This window comes from Vidua chalybeata, chromosome 9 (assembly GCF_026979565.1).
Source record: "Vidua chalybeata isolate OUT-0048 chromosome 9, bVidCha1 merged haplotype, whole genome shotgun sequence".
Classification (NCBI taxonomy): Eukaryota; Metazoa; Chordata; class Aves; order Passeriformes; family Viduidae; genus Vidua; species Vidua chalybeata.
In genome coordinates this window covers 15,693,068-15,711,955 of record NC_071538.1, presented here as the reverse complement: position 1 = coordinate 15,711,955, position 18,888 = coordinate 15,693,068, and the positions used below count along the sequence as shown (strand labels likewise).

General features: G+C 46.0%; 2 protein-coding genes across 6 annotated transcripts in view; one reads left to right on the top strand and one right to left on the bottom strand.

The window, feature by feature from the left end:
- Positions 1 to 1,720: 1,720 nt before the first annotated feature.
- MED8 (mediator complex subunit 8) lies at positions 1,721 to 11,571 on the bottom strand. 2 transcript variants are annotated; one of them, XM_053950956.1, is made up of 7 exons: positions 11,527 to 11,543; positions 8,659 to 8,730; positions 7,440 to 7,584; positions 6,924 to 7,064; positions 6,434 to 6,515; positions 5,194 to 5,442; positions 1,721 to 2,192 (listed from the first exon to the last, which is right to left on the bottom strand). In XM_053950956.1, the coding sequence occupies exons 3-7, from the start codon at positions 7,524 to 7,526 to the stop codon at positions 2,128 to 2,130; spliced, it is 624 nt and encodes a 207-aa protein (XP_053806931.1). In that variant the 5' UTR covers positions 7,527 to 7,584; positions 8,659 to 8,730; positions 11,527 to 11,543; the 3' UTR covers positions 1,721 to 2,127. The 2 variants fall into 2 exon arrangements, with proteins under 2 accessions (XP_053806931.1, XP_053806932.1); XM_053950957.1 differs by lacking the exon at positions 8,659 to 8,730 and having other exon boundaries at positions 11,527 to 11,571.
- SZT2 (SZT2 subunit of KICSTOR complex) overlaps positions 11,537 to 18,888 on the top strand; it is a 54,537-nt gene continuing 47,185 nt past the window's right edge. For all 4 annotated transcript variants that reach the window (XM_053950953.1, XM_053950952.1, XM_053950951.1 and 1 more), the window contains exons 1-8: positions 11,537 to 11,653; positions 11,865 to 11,990; positions 12,150 to 12,323; positions 12,670 to 12,840; positions 14,673 to 14,804; positions 16,761 to 16,920; positions 17,393 to 17,499; positions 17,682 to 17,892. In XM_053950953.1, coding sequence (XP_053806928.1) covers positions 11,537 to 11,653; positions 11,865 to 11,990; positions 12,150 to 12,323; positions 12,670 to 12,840; positions 14,673 to 14,804; positions 16,761 to 16,920; positions 17,393 to 17,499; positions 17,682 to 17,892 — 1,198 coding nt within the window. The remainder of the gene's footprint in view (positions 11,654 to 11,864; positions 11,991 to 12,149; positions 12,324 to 12,669; positions 12,841 to 14,672; positions 14,805 to 16,760; positions 16,921 to 17,392; positions 17,500 to 17,681; positions 17,893 to 18,888) is intronic.

The following is an 18,888-nucleotide window of genomic DNA, read 5'->3' as shown; positions in this document are numbered from 1 at the left end:
TCTACCAGCGGCTGTAGCAGGGACACATCAGTTTAAAATCAACTGTTTTCCTAACAACAGTGCTCTAATTTACACAAGAACTAATTCGCGGCAGCCTGTGTCATGCAGGAAGTTACGCTGGCGAGCCTGGGAGCCTGGCCAGCCTCCCTGCTTTATAATCTATGGAAAAAAACCTGCCTGTGTTTCCCTTCCTCCAGTCCAATTGTGTGAAAGGTCTGGCCTGCCCCGCTGGAGGCGTTTTTGGGAGTTGTTTCACTCAGGTTAGCGTGGGTAGCAGGCAGCCATGCCCTGCCCGTGTCCCGGGCTGCCCGAATCACTCCAGGCAGCTGCTGGCCCTGAGCTCTGGCACTGAGGCATTTTAGCTTTATAAGGAAGCCAGTCTGAGGGGATGAAGCGAAGCAGAATCCTAGAGCTGAGGCTCCATGAATGAGGAGTGCCAAGGATATGACACATACAGTATTCTGCCTTCCTTTCCAACCAAAGCAAGGACATGAGACAGAGCAGGGACCAGCCCTCCCCATGATTCTCAGCACATCACAGGAATAGCCCTGCAGGCTCCGACTCCCTGTCTGTCAGGGTTGCTTTTGCACAAAACACTCACAACTGGAACCAGTAACATACCTTCACACCAGTTCCCTGCTGCAGTCAATGGCATGCCAGAGAGCCAGGACCTCCACATTCATTAGGAGCAAAAAAACAATTCCACCAGTCTGGCTGGGATGCTGCCACTGCAGATGGACTCATTTGTAGTGGAGCAGCTTTGCTATTGTATAAGCTGTTTGTGCTTCCAGCTCAACTTTCTACTTCCCAGCTCAGTGTTTTTCAAGGGCCAGCATGTCAAAATGGGTCAATAACTGCCCTAGTCACAGCTTTGTGGATGGTTTTGTTTTGGGAGAACAGCTCACAGCCTCCACAAATAAGCTGGATCTGATTAGTTCAGAGGCAAGCAGTGCAGGAGCAGCTGCAGGCTGTATCTGCTGAGTGGAGATTTCCTCACCCGAAGATTGCTGACAGATGCTATTGAGTAAAACACACTGCTGGCTTTCAACACAAGTCAGAAGGAAGTCCATGCAAGAGCAACCATAGGCAGGACATTTGTCCTTTAGGATAGTGCTGTATGTACTGACAGGCTCCATGGGCATGTGCCCCCACCCTTTTGTCTCACGGGAATCTCTCATTAGGCAGATTATATGTTACAGCTCAAGGGCAGAAAGTAGAACAGAGATGGCTTCACAGTGCCCAGTTCCTAAGAGAAATGGGCCAGACTTCATAACCTGGCCCATCCAGATGTGTCAGTCCTGCTCACATTCAAATACCTTTCTGAAGTGACAAATGAATCCTGAAGCAGCTAAGAAACTTTATAGAAAACAGAAGCAGAGAAGCAAGGAAATTAAATCAGATCCAGATGGGATTTGCTGCAGCATGAGAATACAAAAGCTCTGTGCTTCTGTTCCTCAAGTGCTGTCTTCTTGCTGTGGGCCTTGAAATAGTCCTTCCCAGTATTTTCCTTTTTGGGGTATAGCCATAATTGGTTTTTAATGCACAAGATGTTTGCTGCTTATGTTTGTACCCTGCTGACTCACTCTGCTACACCCTTTTACACATAGACCTGCAGCTCCAGCACTTGGCCTCCAACATTTTCAGTGCGGTTTAGATTGGAGCTGCTCTTACCCAAAGGGAAATAAGAGTCCTTATGACCCGAGAGATGGACACCAGTGTCTCACAATGAACATAACAAGGTCTTTATTGTACAAGATGGAGTAAAGAAAAAAACATACCAAGTGAACAAGCAGAAAGAAGGAGCTCTGTGCAGCTCTTCAGGTTCTCTGTGAGGAAAGGGTAGTTATCCTCCAGGCCAGACCTGGAAAAGATGGCATCAATACCAGAAACAAAGTCCTCTGCTTTGGCTGAACAGAGAAGTACTTGTGTCCAGGAGACATGGCCAGCAGCAGCTCCACACAAGCCACCCAGCACTAAATAAAATCCAGGGAAAGGCCTTATAAACCCTGTCTTCCCAGATACGGTGTGTGGATATGTGAAGGGACTTGGAAGTCCTAGAAGGAATCCAGGTGGGGTGCCTGCATCAGTAACAAATGTTGCTGTTCCTCAGGTCTGGTTCATCTCAGCTCATCTCTGATATGGATGCATTGAGGCAGATTTTATATTTGTTTTTATGCCACTCGGCATTTTTCCTGGATAGAGAAAAAAGAAAAAGCAGAACAAAATCAGCAATATGAGAGGACATTTGCTCAGGAGCACACAAGACTCACAACAACCCTGTTTGGGCTTTTCCAGTTCCACTCCAGGCTCATTTGCTACTGAACCTTCCAGCTTCTGACCTACACAATCAATCTCTTCTACAAATTGGCATCTTTCTCTAATGACAAATCTTGACAATTCCCGTGTCCCCCTGCTATCCTCTTCAATTCTATTCTTTTTTTTTATCCTCAGCAAGCCTTTCTCTTTGTCAGGAGGCTCCTACAGGAGTGTTGGACTTAGTCTCATAGAAGTTGCTGGCTTCTATGAGCAGCACACACAGAAGAACCCAGACTGTGTCTACTTCCATTTCAGAGAGTCAGTATCCCCTTCCCTGTAGCATTATTTATAGTCAGGGTGTATATTTAAATTACTAAGCATCTCTCAGATTTCTTAATTTCTTGTAACCACATCCACCTCTTGGGCATTATTACTCTCTGCTGATACCAATCTCACATGGGAGTGTGATGTGCTCAAAGACATCTTACTAGCAGTTTACAGTAAGTGTAGAGTGCTAGACAAAATTGAGATGATTTGAAAAATAAACAGTGATTAAAGAGCAGCACAGAGGCATATTCAAAAAACACTCATTCAGTGTCTTCAAATTGAACCAGAAAAAAAAATAATGACTTCTGGAAGTTAAAATTATAGTGCAGCAGGACAAGAAAAGATTTGATAAGCAAAAACCTAAACCAATAAAGATTATTAAACTTTCTCAGACATATCCATAGTGGGTCATTGCCAGCATTGAATGGACAGGTAACTGATAGATATCACTAACAATCAGGAGACAAATACTGTTAGATAACACTCCAAGAGCAACAGTGAACTGAACTGTATGGTTCACATCCATCTGAGACTCTGTGAGAGATTGTCTTGAGAACAACCAGAAAAAGTGCATGTAAGAGTGAAAAGGATGATCCGAGCTATAATTTTCATACAAAGTTATATTAAAGAGAATAGGACTTATCTAAGGGAAAAACACCTAAAAATAGACAAAGGAAGGAGACATGACAGATTTCCAAAACAGGAAAACTAGTATGGAAAAGGTAACTGAGGAATGATTATTCACCATTTCTCAAAACACAGGTAAAAAAAGAAAAAATGCAATAAAATTACCAAGCTAAATATTTAAACATCGAAAATATTTTAAACAAAATGTGATAAAACTATGGGATATACTGCCATAGGTGTTGTAGAAGTCAAAACTGTAATTCAAACAGGAACTGCAAAAATTAATGGCTACTGGACCCAATGGTATCAAACCAAACTCTGGCTTAAAATCCCTAAAAACAACTGTGGTAAAGATATACTTTGTTCTTGTATTCTTTCAGTCTCAGCTATGGACACTATTAAAAGCAGAACAGTGAGACTGACCTTTGCCAAAACCCACTATATCTGCCCTTATCCAGAGGTTCTTTCTCCATCACACCGGCTGGACAAGTGTTCTCCTTAGCAGCGCACTCTGCTAGGCCTACAGAAGTGACTGTCTCCCACCCTGGATAAAGTATCTCTGGGTATTCAGCCAGGAATCACAGGAGGTCTTCTTTGTTACCAAATTACAGTGGAAATTACTTTCTAACTCTTACATAAAAACATGTTTAACTTAGGATCAATACTGTTGCTCAAGTACACATCTGAACAACAGTCATTAAATACAGGTAAGAAAACACCAATTAGGATATCGGATATCCTAAATCACAATTAACGTAAACATTCTGACAGTACAGGGTTAGCCTATAGGTCTCCCAGGCCAAACCCATTCCTGACAGCAGAGGATTTTTAAGTAGGAATACCAGAACAGGGCAAGCCTGCAGTGATATCCCTGCAGAATACTTATTCTGCTTCTAACATATTGTGGCTCAGGATCAAGGAATCAGAGTTGGTATCCTCAGGATGAGATGTTGACTGATTTTTCATCCAGAAGTCTACGTACTTACTTATTTTTCCATCTCATAAAAACATTATCTGCCTATCACACACTAGGCAATGTGCTCTACAGTGTAATTATTTAGTATTCAGAAAAGTATCTCCCCTTTATTCTAAATTTACAAGCCCACATTTTGATTTGGTGCACTTTCACCAATCCTTCTGTATCATGGGAGACAATGAACAATCATTGCTCATTTGCCTGCTGTATATAATTTGGGATTTTATATGCTTCCATTTCTTCTCCCTAGCCCAAAGCTATGCCCACTAGCAGAGGAGATATCAGAACCACCCATGATATTGCAGGTGTGGGTACCCAATGGATTTACAGAATAGCCTAAAGATATCCTGTTTCTCTGTTCCTTTTCTAGAAATTCCTAGCATTTGGTTTGCATTTCTGCCCCAAGTGAACACCTAATTATTGTCTTTACAGAACTCTTCTATCATAGATGTATTTCACAAATACAACTAACTAGGTTAGAGTCCAGGTGCTGGATGTGTAGTCAAATTTCTATGCCTATGTATTTAGCTTTACATTAATGCAAATGTCATCTACTGCTATTAAGCAAAGTCACTTTGTAGAGGAAATCCTTCTAACTTTTTACAGAAGACTTTTTTTCTTACCTTAAATAACTCATTATCATCAAACTTTTCTGCTTTATTACCTATCCACAACTTAAATTTCACAGGAAAACCCCCAGTACAGATCCGTGAAAACTATACTGTGATCTCTCTCCATATTCATTCCTATGTTCACCAAGCCTATTATTAAAATAGCATTTCAGTGGGAGTTAAGAAGCTGAAGCTGGTTGGCTGGGATCCACCTCACTCTCTGAGCCAATTTTAAACAGGTATTACTCCTCTATTACAACCTGACTCATGTTATTAAGGCCTGAAAGGAACCTCATACTTAGTCACATCTAAAAGGTGACTGGAGAAGAATCTTTACATCTGCATTTGTCCTTCTTGGTCCCTGGATTTCAACTGATCTCAGATATGGAACTTTACCTGGCTGTCCTGCTGGTGCCATCTGCACTCCTGCCAGCATTGGCTGCTGCTGAGCTGGTGCACCTGTCATTGGGACCTGCTGCATGCCTGAAGCACCTGCAATGATGGCACCAGCTCCCGGCTGGCCTGACTGGACAGATGCCCCAGAGCCTGGGGGTCTCCGGTTTGACAGCCCTTTCCCAAAGGCCACAGCTGCTACCAGTGCATTGGTATCTGCAGGGTTGAAGGTCTGCTTGTTCTGTCTTAAACCTTTAAAAAAAGAAGTTAATTTGGCAGTTATTTTTAGACTTGGCAATCAGGTCTAAAAAGTAGCATAGCTGGTTCTGAATTTACTTTTCAGCTACTTTAGTGCATGCAATAGAGATGAGTTTCTTACAGGCTGTCCTACAAGAGTCTCAGCAAGGTCAAGGAAGCTGCAAAATCAATGGACATTGGTGATCCAAGAGCTTTTTCACTGAGAGCAGGGCATAATCTGCCCATGGAAGGAGGATAGAGTGAGCTAACTCCTCCATGCCCATGAGAAGCTGCCACTAAGGGCTATTGCATGCTGAATCCTATGCCAGGTAACAAGCACTGTCATTCAGACAAACAATAGCAACAGCCCCTTTTGGAAGCTCATAAGCAACATGGTGTCTGCAAGTTTTTTTTGCTACACACGTGCCCAGTTATACTGTTATTCCCAGATAGCAGACAGAACCTGTGCTCAGGTCCTGTGTCAAAAATGTGAGTAAAAACAATGCCACTGCCTTTGTGAGTAGTGTGTGGCACTCCCAGCAATAGTGAACACCACAACCAGAAAAGGTTGGCCATGAGCCTGAAGCACCCATTATCTAGACAGGATCACACAAGAGCCTGCCAACATGTGGACTCCTTCAGAACATAGCTAAAGGGTTTCTCATTCACTGCTGCTGCATTTTCAGAGCTATTTTTATTAATAAAAGTTGATTGGGAAGTTTTCTCAGCAGATACTTATCACCTCCTCAAAGGCAGATATGTCAAAGGGTTGGAGTGACCTTCCTGCCATGCATAGGTCACACAAAAAAAGACACATTGCACCCACAGGTTCCCTTCTCAAATTAGGGGGCTCGAGACAGCCAATCTTGCATCTTCTGGAATGTTTTAATTTGTGCTGCTCAACTGTGTTTTCCATACTTCAGGCTCTCCAATATATTTATTTTGCTGCTACTCTCTCAAGTCTGCTGCTTAAACCCCATACCCCACTTCCACCTCAGTGACATACCTCCACTTTCAGATTCACGCTCCTCCTTACTGATTTTCTCCAGCAAATTTGAGCACATTTTGTTCAGACTTTGGATCTGTTTCTGCAAAATTAAAACTGTCAGAAACTGCCAGGATACCTCCAACTCAGTACAAATCAGCAAGATAAATGAACAAGCTTTCCCTTCCCCGGATCCATATAACCAAATGTAAGTGTTTTGGTAGCTGAGCTTAGAGTGCCCAGCCCTAATGCAGGAGGGCACTGTGGAAATGGGACAGCCTTTGCCTCTGACTGGCTGGAGGGCACCTCCTGTGAACAGCCAGAGAGTTGGATACCCTTCTGAAACTGTGGAGGAAACCAAACCTCAGCTACAGTCAGCTGGAGAAATCTCAGACAGGAAAGGACACAGGAGAAAAAGAAAATTGTCAAATGGAAGGGTGGAGGAAGCAGTTAAAGGGCATCTTGTGCCCTAGGAATAAGAGGCAGAAGTATCAAACTCTTCTTTACCTACCTGTGCTGCATCAGGGCTAATTCGAGCTGCATCTGTGATCAGCTGTTTCTCCTGCTCCTCCACCTCAGGGTCAGGCTTAGTTCGAAGATGGTCGGGCACTACTTCATGGCTGAACACCGGCACACGCCCCTCTGTCTGCCGCTGCAATGGTGGGACAAGCCTCACTCAGAGCCTCTTCCTCCAGCCCAGCACCAGGCAGCTCCAGACCAGGCCACAGGCCATGGTGCTGAACAAGGCTACAGGGAAAACCTTGATTTGGGGAGCATTAGGAGGTTTCATCAACTTGTCTAGGAATTTGCACTGTGCCCGTTTAGTAACAGCAACATATTCATTAACAGCAACACCTCCTGTAAAGTGTATCCAGTGCAAGTGTTTGTAGGTGAAAACCCAAGGGCAAAGCAGCTCTCAGACAGAAGTACTTGTTTCCCTTTCTTCCTTCACACCCAGAACTGAGGAATGCTCAGCTGAATACTCAGGCACTCAAGCACTTTCTGATACTCAAGGGACATGTCTTACCATGATCTCCTCATCGCGGTCAGGAGACAGCACTAGGGGGATGATCACCTGGTTTCGCAGTAGTGGGGTCTTCTCATGCTTTAGCATTTTATTCAAGGTGTTCAGCTGTCCTGAGAGCAATGCAAAGCTGTCCAGAACTGAAGGCCTGGAAAAGCAAATAAAGAAGACAGAACATGGAAAGGGGATGCTGCATAGGGCTTTTCTCTCTTCTGCACTCAAATGGCTGAGGAGTGAGGAAACAACACTATTAGTTCTCAAATCAGTCTACTCCAGACAGTAAACAGTAAAACCTATGGCTGAATATGCAGGTGTGGACAAACCCCAGTCCTAACTGGAAAAGGCTCAAATGCAGAAAATACCTCAGGGGCATTACAAGCAGTACCACTGAAAGTGGCAGTTGTGTGGGATTTCAGTAACTTAGACAGAAGCACTTCTTTCTTTTCACTACCTCTCCCAGTGAAACTCTGGAGCAAGGTCAAAAAAATAATTTCATTCTGAAGCAGTACAGCCAGGGGAGAAAATATTTATAGCTTGGCTATCCAGACTAAGAAACAATGAAGCTAAACAACTGATAATCTTTTCAAGGAAGTCTTTTTCAGCTTGGTCTCTGTGCTGAATTCACCAGCTCTCCTGCCTTCTGCAACATTGACTATAAATGTTAACTTGTCTGTGAACCTTTGCTACAGTGGCAGACACTAAGATACCATATAGTTTATTAAGTTGCAGCTATAACATCTTTATGCTCCATATTCTCCAGGAAGAGAATGCCATCTTGCAAAGCTCTCAAACTGTGGTAAAGCAGAATCAGCAAAACACAAAAGCTCAGTTTATATCAGAGCCACAAAAAGCCAGAAAAGGTCAAGAAATAAAGAAAGAACCATTGCTCATTTTATAGTGTATGTGGGTCTCTACAGCCTTTCATCTAAGAACTGCTACTCGCTGCAGATGCAAGTTGAGTTCCCATAAAATGTCTGGATTAAAAGGTGTTAGTATGACTCTAATTACTCTACAGCACGAAGCCAATGGATTTCAACTGGTTTTCTTGTGGAAGACGTGTAATTGTTCCTCCAGCACAAATGTAAAAAGAAAATTTAAACCTATTGACAAGAAGATAATCTCCTTTGAGCCGAGTCTGAAGAGCTCGGGCAGCGATCAACAGTGAGACACTTTACCATGTAAGTCGGTCATACTCATTCTCCAGCTTGTAGATAAAACTGACCAAGGAGTTCTTCAGGTCGGCCACCTGACTGATGAGTGCCTCCAGGGTCAGCTCCAGCTGCTTCTCCTCTCTCTAAAAAAAGGCAAGACAGACAAGGGAGGAGGACAAAAACATTGTGAATCCACACCCATGCATCCATGATCCAATCTGTCCTACAGACAGCCTCCTCTTCAAAGGAAGTAGGGGCATTGGAGATAAAAATCCTATTATTTCACACTGACCCCTTTCCATTGGGTCAGACTACTTAGGCAAGAGACTTGAGCCTGAGACAAATGCTTGGCCAGCTGTCCTGTTAAAGATCTAGGTGAGTGTCTGAAGACATCATCACTTACACCTGCTTTTCACCACATCAGGCAAAGTCACCAAAACCAGCTCATGCCACCTTTGTAAGCCACTTAAGCTAACCCAGATCAAAGAAATTTAGCTTTCCCTCAGCCTTTTCTGAAGCAGCTGTGGGTGCTGTGATGTCTTCATCCAAAACAGTCTTTGCAAAATAAGTACCAGGGACCCTGGACTACTAAAGACTCCAGTTTGTGCCAATTTTTACTTTCTTTCTGCCCACTTGACACTTCCAGCTGCCAAGGAAACCCACAGCTCCTCCAGGCCTTGTGCCCCGCAGGCTGTGGAGCACAAGACTGTAACACAGCCTGCTGTAACACAGACTGGCACTGTACCCACACACACACCTCACCTCCTGCCTTTCGCTGGGATTACATTGTTTAAGAAATCTTCCCCACTGACATCCCCTTCCGGGTGAGGGAGGATGGTGACAGACAAAGCGTCCAGACTGGGGATGTGCTGCCGAAGACATCAAGGCATGCCCTGGATTCTTGCAAAATCCCTCTAAGCTCTTATCTACTCTAACTTACTCATACTACAGTATTGTGCAAAACATAATTAAAGTCCCAGCCCTAAGGAACTGCTCGTGTAAGTCGAGAACTGTACAATAACCCATGAGGAGGGTGGGACAAAGTAATCAAATAATAGAAAGGGAATACCGATTGGGAAAGCAGATAGAGTGACTCACACTGTTGGCATGCTTGCTGTTGGTTTTGTTGTTGCTCTATTCAAATACACTGGCCCAGTGTAAACTTCATGGAGAGATTATCAGGCACCTTCCATGTTCATGAGAACACAACATTATTCTATCTTATTTGTACTCTGACAAGCTGGTAATCACTGATGGGACTTCATTTCACTTTAACCACCTTAGAACAAACAGCTGAATCAACCTTACTAAAATTTGATCCCCAGACCATGGAGTGGACTCATGGAACAGATTGCTGCTGGCTGTTCCACCTAGAGATAAAAGCACTCCCCTTCATGTTGTGACGGGACTAGTCAGTTCCTGTCCAATTAGGAAATGTGCCTGCAACAGTTTGTGTGCACTGTGTTTGTGCAAGGAGGTTAACTACTGCCTGCATTACAAGCCGGGCTGGTAGCCAGTGTTTTACTGCAGAGGTGCCAGGCATATGCACCCACAGCAATTCCCCTGGCCCCTGCCTGTGCTTATCCGAGAAGCCCTCAAGAGGATGAATAAATCCCATTGCACAAGGAGCACTCTCATGGCAGCAGCGCACTCCAACCCTCCTTCCCTAGGCTCTTCCCAAAGCCATCAGGAGCTGGAAGCAGATGCAAGCACTGCAAGATGCACACAGTAAGACTGACCAGCGATTCCAAGGAATGCTGTGCCTCTCCAAGAGGACACTTTGAGGAGTTTGTTAGTAATGTTAAATTGGCCCGAGGTAGTAAAGACAGGGCTTATGGTAGGGTTTCTGAAGGACCTCCTGATACGGAGCAACTGAGAGGTAAAGGTGAAATTCAGAGTAGGTAAAGGTAAAACAGTGCAGGCGGCAAAACAAAGGAGAAAAAGAAATCCTGACTGGCAAAACAAAGGGGGAAAAAATCCCATGACTTTCTGTACACAATGACATTATCTGAGCTGATAACGTTGTAACTCAACACGATCTCAAGATTATCTGAGGGTAACCCATGAAAACATCTGCCCAATCCTGGAAAGGCAGTCAAGGAAGTAAAAGCGACCACAGGAGTTATTAGGAGTTACAGCAACAGAAACTAAACATCATTATGTCACCACAGAAATGCATGCCTCCTTTGCATCTCGAATATTACGTGTCACTCTTGTTCCCCCAACTGAAAAGGAATAGAGTAATAGAGTAGGAATATGTACTGATAAAGGCAACGAGAATGATGAATATTCATAGTTCCAAAAAAAAACCCCAAAAAAACCCCAAAAATCCCCCACAAAAACAAAACAAAAAAACAAAAAAAACCCAAAAAGCCAAAGCAAAACAACCCAGAAAAAAAAAAACACCAAAAAAAACACAAAAACAAAAAACACCAAATAAAAAACCAACCAGTGAAAAAGATGTGAAAAGACTGGTATGACTAAGTGGCCGAAACAAGGAGAGACAATATAACAAGCCCTATAAACAAGGAATAGCGGGACAATCTGTTTTCACTTTCTTTTCCAGAGGGACAGCCAGGAGATCTGTATGAGGCCAGCCGCCTGCGCTTTCAAACAAACCAAAGGAGGTGGATCTTTTCAGCCCGTTTAACCTGTCATTAATACTCTTTTCTTTGGACAATACGGATGCTACAAATTCATAGCACTTAATAAACAAATGAGGTTCTTCTCCAATTAACGACATTTTGTTCAAGCGGGACCGGGCCGCTCAGCCGCGCACACTCTCACCCCACAGCCGTGCAGCGACAAGGGGCTGCTGCACAGCAGAGCAGAGCATCGCACCGGCTGCTCTGGACGCGCTCGGCCGCCCGCGCAGGCTGCCGCGGCCCCGGGTGCGCTCGGCCCCCGCGGAGCCCGGCCCCGCTGCCCCCGGCCCTCACCTGCATGGCGATGGCGGCGGCGGCGGCGGCGATGGCGGCGGCGGCCCCGCCCCGTTGTCCCGGGAGAGCCGCACTTCCGGGGCGGGGCCGCGCGGACATGGCGGCGGCCGAGCGGCCCGACGGGGAGGTGGGTGCGGGCCGGGCGAGCGGGGCTGGGGGGGCCGTGCCGTGCCGTGCCGTGCCGTGCCGTGCCGTGCCGTGCCGTGCCGTGCCGTGCCCGCAGGGGACACGGCCGCCATGGGGAGCAGTGCGGCCGGAGCAGCCCGGGGTGAGCGGCGGCGCGGGCGCTGTTCGGGGCTGCTCCGGGGGTGACCTGGGCCGCTGTGCTCCCGCCGCAGGTGGAGGAGGCAGGGCACGTGTTCCTCCTGATGAAGAAGGACTATCGCATCTCCCGCAACGTGCGGCTCGCCTGGGTCCTCAGCCGCCTGCACCAGGTCATCCGGGCCGTGCCCGAGCCCGAGCTGGTGAGTTGGTGCTCGGGGCTGGATGGTGTCACCGCCGCTGGTGCTGCACCACTCGGCAGCACCTGCACCCTGCAGAGCATTTGGGCCCCTTTCCTTTCTTTGGTTCTTCCCTTGGTGTGGCTTGATGTTCTCTCATGTACCATTTGCTTGTTCTGGCAGGTAAAGTCGGAAAATGAGCTTGACGTTCTCAGCATCCTGCCTAATGGGTGGCAGCCAGACGAGCCGGTCCAGCCCAGGCCCTACCTCCTGGTCCCCTCCACACGGGTCACCTTCCTGGCCCGACAGTACCGATTTGTGATTGAGCTTGATCTGAGCCCTTCCACGGGGATCGTGGTAAGAGCAGAAACTGCATCTCTCTGGGGTGTTCTGCATTAAAACAGAAACCCATTTCTATTTGCTGAGGAAAGGTTTATTGCTCTCAGTGTCAGTCTGAACTTTTGCAGAAGTCTTGTTTTTCCTGGGAGGGAGCCATACTGTCCCCCTGGCTGGGAACTTAATGGCAAATCCTGTTTCTCCATTGGATGCTTAATGTGTGGTTTCTGTTTACAGGAGTTGTCACTATAATCCATCTGCCATTGCAGAAGGATGTTTGCTGTTGTCTCTGCACAATGGGACACCCAACAGTGCGATTGAAGGTCCTAGGAGATGAAAAAGCTGTTCCCTTTCTCTCTTTCTGTAGGATGACTCAACAGGGGAGATAATTTTTGATGAAGTGTTTCATGCCCTTTCCCGATGCTTGGTGGGATTGTTACGACCCTTTCGTATCCCTGGTTCAGACATTATCTACCAGCCAGAAATCTTTGTCACCATCCAGGTGTATTCCTCCATCATTGGCCTGCAGTCCCACCAGGTAAAGCTCAGGCTGTCCCTTGGCGCGGCGTGAGCAGTTCGCTGTGCTGTGCTGTGCGGGTGTCCTGTGAGCACAAGGAGAGCGGGGCAGGTGGCACCTGGGCTCTGCTCTCTGTTATGCTGCAGCCTTGTCTCGCTGAAACACGTGGCCTGGCGTGATGCAGAAGTGTGTGTGAGCAACTTCTCCTTCCTGGGCAGGAAGCAGAGGTTTCTCTGGAGAATGCTGCCCTCAGGCATCTCTTAGAATTGGGCCACAGGGAATATTTGCCTCATGTCGAATGTGTCCTTATTGTTGTTCTTGTTTTGTTGTTTGGGAGTTGTTTTTGTTTTTAATTTCTGTTGATTAATTCTTTTTGCCTGTTTTAATTAGCTTGAAGCATCTCAAGAAGAGCTTGTACGACCAAAAGCTTGTCTCCCTGTCTCCAGCTCTGTAGCAGTGGTTAATTCAAAAATAATTGCCTCTTCCTACAAACCTTCTTCTTTTTGCACTGGTTTGAATATGCTTCTTCTTGCTGGAGGGAACAGGAAGCCCCAGTGTTGAGATTTATCAGTGAGATTTTACTTGTGTTGTGGCAGGTCTGTTTAATAAATTCAAGTCTGGTTTATGAGGCCAGTGTTGTTTTTGAAGTTCATCCTTGATCTCTTCTACCTTACAGTATTTTCACATAACTTATGTGTTTGTGGTGGTGTATTTCATCCCTTTGCTAATACCAGGGGAAGTGCATAGTAACAGGAGGAGCCTGTAAGTCTGTGCTTGTTCCCTCCCTGCCTAAGCCTTCTGCCAGGGTTTGTGTTGCACCTGAGGAGTTTGGCCATCACTTTGATCTGTTCTGAGGTGCTACTGGAGTAAGTGTAGCAGGAATTTCTCCATTTGCCATTGATGTTTTATGTGTCATCTTGTCTAGCAGTCCTGCAGACCATCATGCTGTGCCTCAGTATCTCCCCTATTTACACTATATGGAGCACACTAAAGTTGCTACATTTTTCTTCTTTGGACCTCCCTAAATTCCCACTTTGTATATGAGGCCATGAACTGTGATCTCTGGGAACAACTGGATAATTATTCTTTTATGGAGGAAAAGGCATATGTGTGTATCACTCATCCAGGAAAGACTCTCTGTGGTAATCATTTATTTCTCCTGTGCCACTGTGAGGTCTTGCCCATATGAGGCTGAGGAATGTGGATAACATGCAGCACCCCCCCAATCTGCTGAGGTCTTTGTCTGCATGTTGTATCTTCTTTGTGTCTGGTTGTGGACAGGAATTGCCTGTACCAGGGTGGCATCTGTAAACACAGGTGTCATGCCTGTCACCCTGGGGAGTTGCTGTGGTGGCAGGCTTACTCTGTCACATCACTCAGCCTCTTTTGTAACATCCACTCTAATTGTTTCTTTTCTTTATTTCAATTTACTGTTCCCCTTGGAAGATAATTTAATCAGTGTATAGGTAAGGTAGACTAGAACAAACAGGCCTTCCTTAGAAGCATCAGACTACAGTTAATGGTTTCAAACAATGATCCCACATCACTTTCTCCTAATAACTGTTTATCCTGGAGAAAGTCAAATGAAGTAGAAGTTTCTTGCCCAAGAAGGAGATTTCCTCAAGTGTCATGTAGGCATCTACTGTGGGATGCACAGCAATTGCCATGAGGTACCACTGCTCACAGGCAGCTGCTTTTGGGCAGGAACAGAGAGAAGTGGCCTGTGCTGTACCTGTGCTTTGTCAGGGATGTGTTTGACCTTTACTGTGCAGAACTGTGTTCCTGTGTACCATCTTGGGGGCTGGTGCTATGAAATATTAACTTGATGACTGACATGTGTGTCCTTGGGCCAGGTACTATTCCAGGGCTGTCAGCTGGATGAGACGAAGCGTGAGGCCTTTCTGCACCAAGTTTACACACAGCTCTGTGCCTTTGAAAACAAAGTGGCAGAGATGCTTCAGCAACAGTATGAACCCAAACCACAGGTAAGGAGTGCAGAGGTAACTGGGCCCTCTTGGCTTCCTGGAGATGTGCACTCTGAGGCCCCTCTGAAGTAGGGTGGCAAGGGGAAAAGCAGCATACATCTGCAGAAGGAACAGCTAAGGAGTTGGTGAGATAACGTTGTGGGATCCAGCAATGAGACATGAACACTGAGGAAGCAGAACCATTAAGTGATGAGAAGGACTGGTGAGGATGGTTACCTTCCCCTAAGTTAATGTGCAGTAGGATGGCCTGACTGTATATTATGGGAGAAATGGTAGGATGTGCTTTCTCTCTGAAGAAGGTGGTGGGAGAGGTGATTATGTCCATATAATTAATATATAAATAGCTGTGAATATGCCCTTGTGAATGAAAATACTTTTTTTACCATGAAAATTGGCCATGAAGCTGAATAAACAGCCAGTTTTTTCAAGTACTCCTTGAAATCTATGACAGATGCTGCTTAGTAGCCATGGATATATGTATCAGCAAATTAATGACAGAGCCCTAGTATGGTGTGGGTTGGAAGGGACATTTAAAGATCACCTCCCTTGACCTGCTGGCTATGCTGCTTTTGATCTTGCAGTCAAAGTCATTGCTGGTCTGGCTGAGGTTATTTAGTCCTTAGTTAGCATTAGAGTTCAGGCAAAAAGGAAAGAAAAAAGTCCCAGAATCAGATGACCAAGAGGCTATTGGTGATGTATTGCAGTTGCATATCTAAAGTGCTTGGAATCTCATATTCTAGCTGAAATTTGTATGTTTCAATGCTAAAACTGCTGGTCCTGAAACAGAAAGTAGATTGCCGGAAGTAAATAACTCAACTGGTGAGTCCAGATGTTATTTTTGCAGAGCTTTGTATGCATTCCTGCTTGATGCAATATTTCTCTCATGGTAAACTACCCTGTAACTTCTTCCATGCAAATGGAGGAGAGAGACGCTCTTGCAGGCCAGAGGGACTGGCGAGTCCTGCCACAGGCTGTGGGGTGGAGGTGGGAGGCCCCAGGGGAAGGGCAGGGACTGAAACTTTTTTCACTTTTGAAGTTGCACTTGCTGTATCATTGTTAACAAGTGTCTGAATTTAAGGCATCTGGCAAATTAAAGTGACGGACAGTCAATATTTTTCGCTCGCAGGCACAGACTGCTCCCATTTGGGCATAGAAAAAGTTTAGTTAGTTCTAGTTTTATTTTCCCAGCTCCAATCACCTGTAGCTTTGGGGGGGGGGTGGTTCTCAGCTATTCTCAGCATTAGCAGTAGAAACAAAGCAATGTTTTATTACAGGGTTGCACTGCCAGAGCCTTGTGGGGATTAAGGGACTAAGAATACAGTAGGTTTCTCACTGGTGTAATTATACAAATTTCAGGCTTTGCCTAGGGGATATTTTTCATAGAAGGTGCAGAAGCTTACCTGCATTTGTTTATATCATTATTGCATAATGAGGGCCATTTGAGTTAAATGCATAGGCACTAGATTTTGTCTTTATGAGGCTCCTTGCACCCTCTGCTGCAGAACTTCACAAGTGAGATGTAGCTGCCTCTGCCTCTCCTGTGTTTCTGGACTGAATATAGTAGATTAAGTAGATGCTGAATTGCTGCAGTTTCTGAATGACATGGGGAGAAAGAGGTATTCACATCTCTTTAACTGAGAGCTGATTTGGTCCACAGAGGAGTTTTAGTGACCCCAAAGTGACCCCAATTTCCCCTTCTATTAGAAATCAGCTTAATATAAAGCTCTGAGATGCTGTCCCTCCACCTTCAAGCAGCCTTGCCCAGCTGTTCTGAGGGGCCCAAGTGACCAGGATTTTAAGAACACCTGGAAGTTAAAGCTACAGATGGAGTCTGCTGTGGTGCTCCAGAGCACCATGGAACTGCCAGACTGAAGGTGTTTGGAAGAGCAAGAACTAGAGTTGAGCTGAAATCTGCTCCATGGGGCCTTGTGGTTTTTTTTTTTTTAACTTTTCCAGGTGGATTTATCCCCCCTGAGCCAAGAGAGCCCTGGTGACGTGCAGGAGTCATCTGGGAGGAAGCCCAGTGTGTCTGTGGTCACTGCTGACGTTGGCCTGGTCAGCATGGTCCGGCAAGGGATCCTGGCCCTGCAGCTGCTGCCCTCCAACTCCAGTGCAGGTTGGCTGCGTCCTCGGGGTTAAGGTTTGCCTGGTTGTTTGCAAAGGGTTGTATTCCTCCTGCCACAGGCTGAGGTTAATTCTATATGGGCTGGTGTGTGCATGGACCTTTCTGTTAGGGATGAAATTTCAGCTGAGACATTTACTCTGCATTCTGGGGGCAAATTGTGGCGGTGGGAATGGGGAGGACCACACTGTGCCAAGTGCCGTGTGTCAGTGTTGGGGAGTTTGTGAGGCAGTACAGCTGTGACTCTTGCTCAGGGCAGCCTGGGGTGTGAAGAGCTGTGCCTTTTCTGTGTGCTGTGCTGTACCTAATCAGGATGTTTGCCAGCTCCATAATGCCTTGAAAACTCTAAACCAGTCTCAGGATTTTCCTTCTACTTTCACCCTGCCTAAACTTTGTCTGGTGGATTTACTGGGAGAATGATAGCTGTTTGGGATGAAGATGCACTAAGATGCTGCCTTGTTTACAGGTATTATAATAATTACGGATGGTGTGACCAGTGTCCCCGACGTGGCTGTGTGCGAGACTTTACTCAACCAGCTGCGCAGTGGCACTGTGGCCTGCTCCTTTGTGCAGGTATGTCTGCTGGTACCTGGCAGTGTGGGTACCAGAGGGAGGCAGGTGGATTGGTGGGGGTGGCATTCACCTCTAGAGGAGAAGTGAGGGCCTTCTCTGCCTGTTTGGGTCGTTGACCAGCTGTCTGCCTTGTTCTCAGCACTGCTGTTCTCTCTCAGGTGTCTCCTTTATCCATCCCATAGGTGGGCGGTGTCTACTCCTATGATTGCAGCTTTGGCCACGTTCCCAATGTGGAACTGATGAAATTCATTGCCATGGCCACTTTTGGTGCTTACCTTTCCACATGCCCTGAGCTGGATCCCCTGAGCCTGGATCTGAATGTGTATCACAAGGCATTTCTGCTGTACTCCTTTCTGCGTACGGGGGAGTCCCTGAATCCAGAATATTACTGTGGTGAGGAATGTGCATGTTCTTGTTCCAGTAGATGGATGTCTTAGAGCACCTCTCTTTGGGGTGACTCCCCAGGCTTGGTTATGCTGATGCTCTCCCTTGTCATGCCTTCTGTAGGCACAATTGGTCACACAGCCTCACCTGTGAATCCCCTTCTGGTTCCAGTAATTGGATGGACCAGGGAAAACAAATGTCCCATTTTCCACCATTCCCCTAGCTCAGCAATTTGCAGTTAGGCCCACTGTGTTGGGACATGGAGGGGGTTGGAAGCTCTTGCCCACCCTTCTGTGCATACTGGCTAGCTCGCAGGTGGGGATGTTTTGAAGAGCTTGTCCTAACAGGGCTTGCAGATGGCAGTTTGGATTGAAAAACTAGACCCCTGAGAACGGTCCCAAATGCCTCTCCTGGTTGTTCTTATTTTGTGACTGTTAGTGACTGAGATGTGCCAAGAGAGATTAGTTTAGTTACTAGTAAGACATAGAAACACCCTTTCATGTCCCAGTGATATGCTGGTACCATCTGCTCTTTCTGTAACTTTGCAGCAGAAGCCACATAAACTGGCAAGTTTGAAGAGAGTTGGCTTGGGACTTGAAAATGTTGAATCTTAAAAAGATCAGCTGTTAGTGGTTTAAGCTCCACATCCCGATACCTTTTAAAAAGCACCTGGGAACTCAGAGTTTTCCAGGGAAATTGGTAAAGCCCCAAAGCTTGCTGTGTGACTGTTGAAACAGATGTGCATTTTCTACCTGTCTAGGCTGAATGTGGAATTCCAATGCATGCCTTGTCACAAAAGCTGTCTGAGAGGAAGAAGTGCTTGACACCCCACCCTGTCTCTTTCCCAGGCCTCTTGGCCACACTAATGAACCTGTTTGCTGTATTGCAGAATCTGGAGTGGGTGTAAGTGGTGCCTGAAGGATGTACTGTTCCTCAGGCGAGCAAGTGTTCCTGGCAGCTTTTATGAAGCTCTTGGGGAGACCTATTGCTACAGGATGGGGCTCA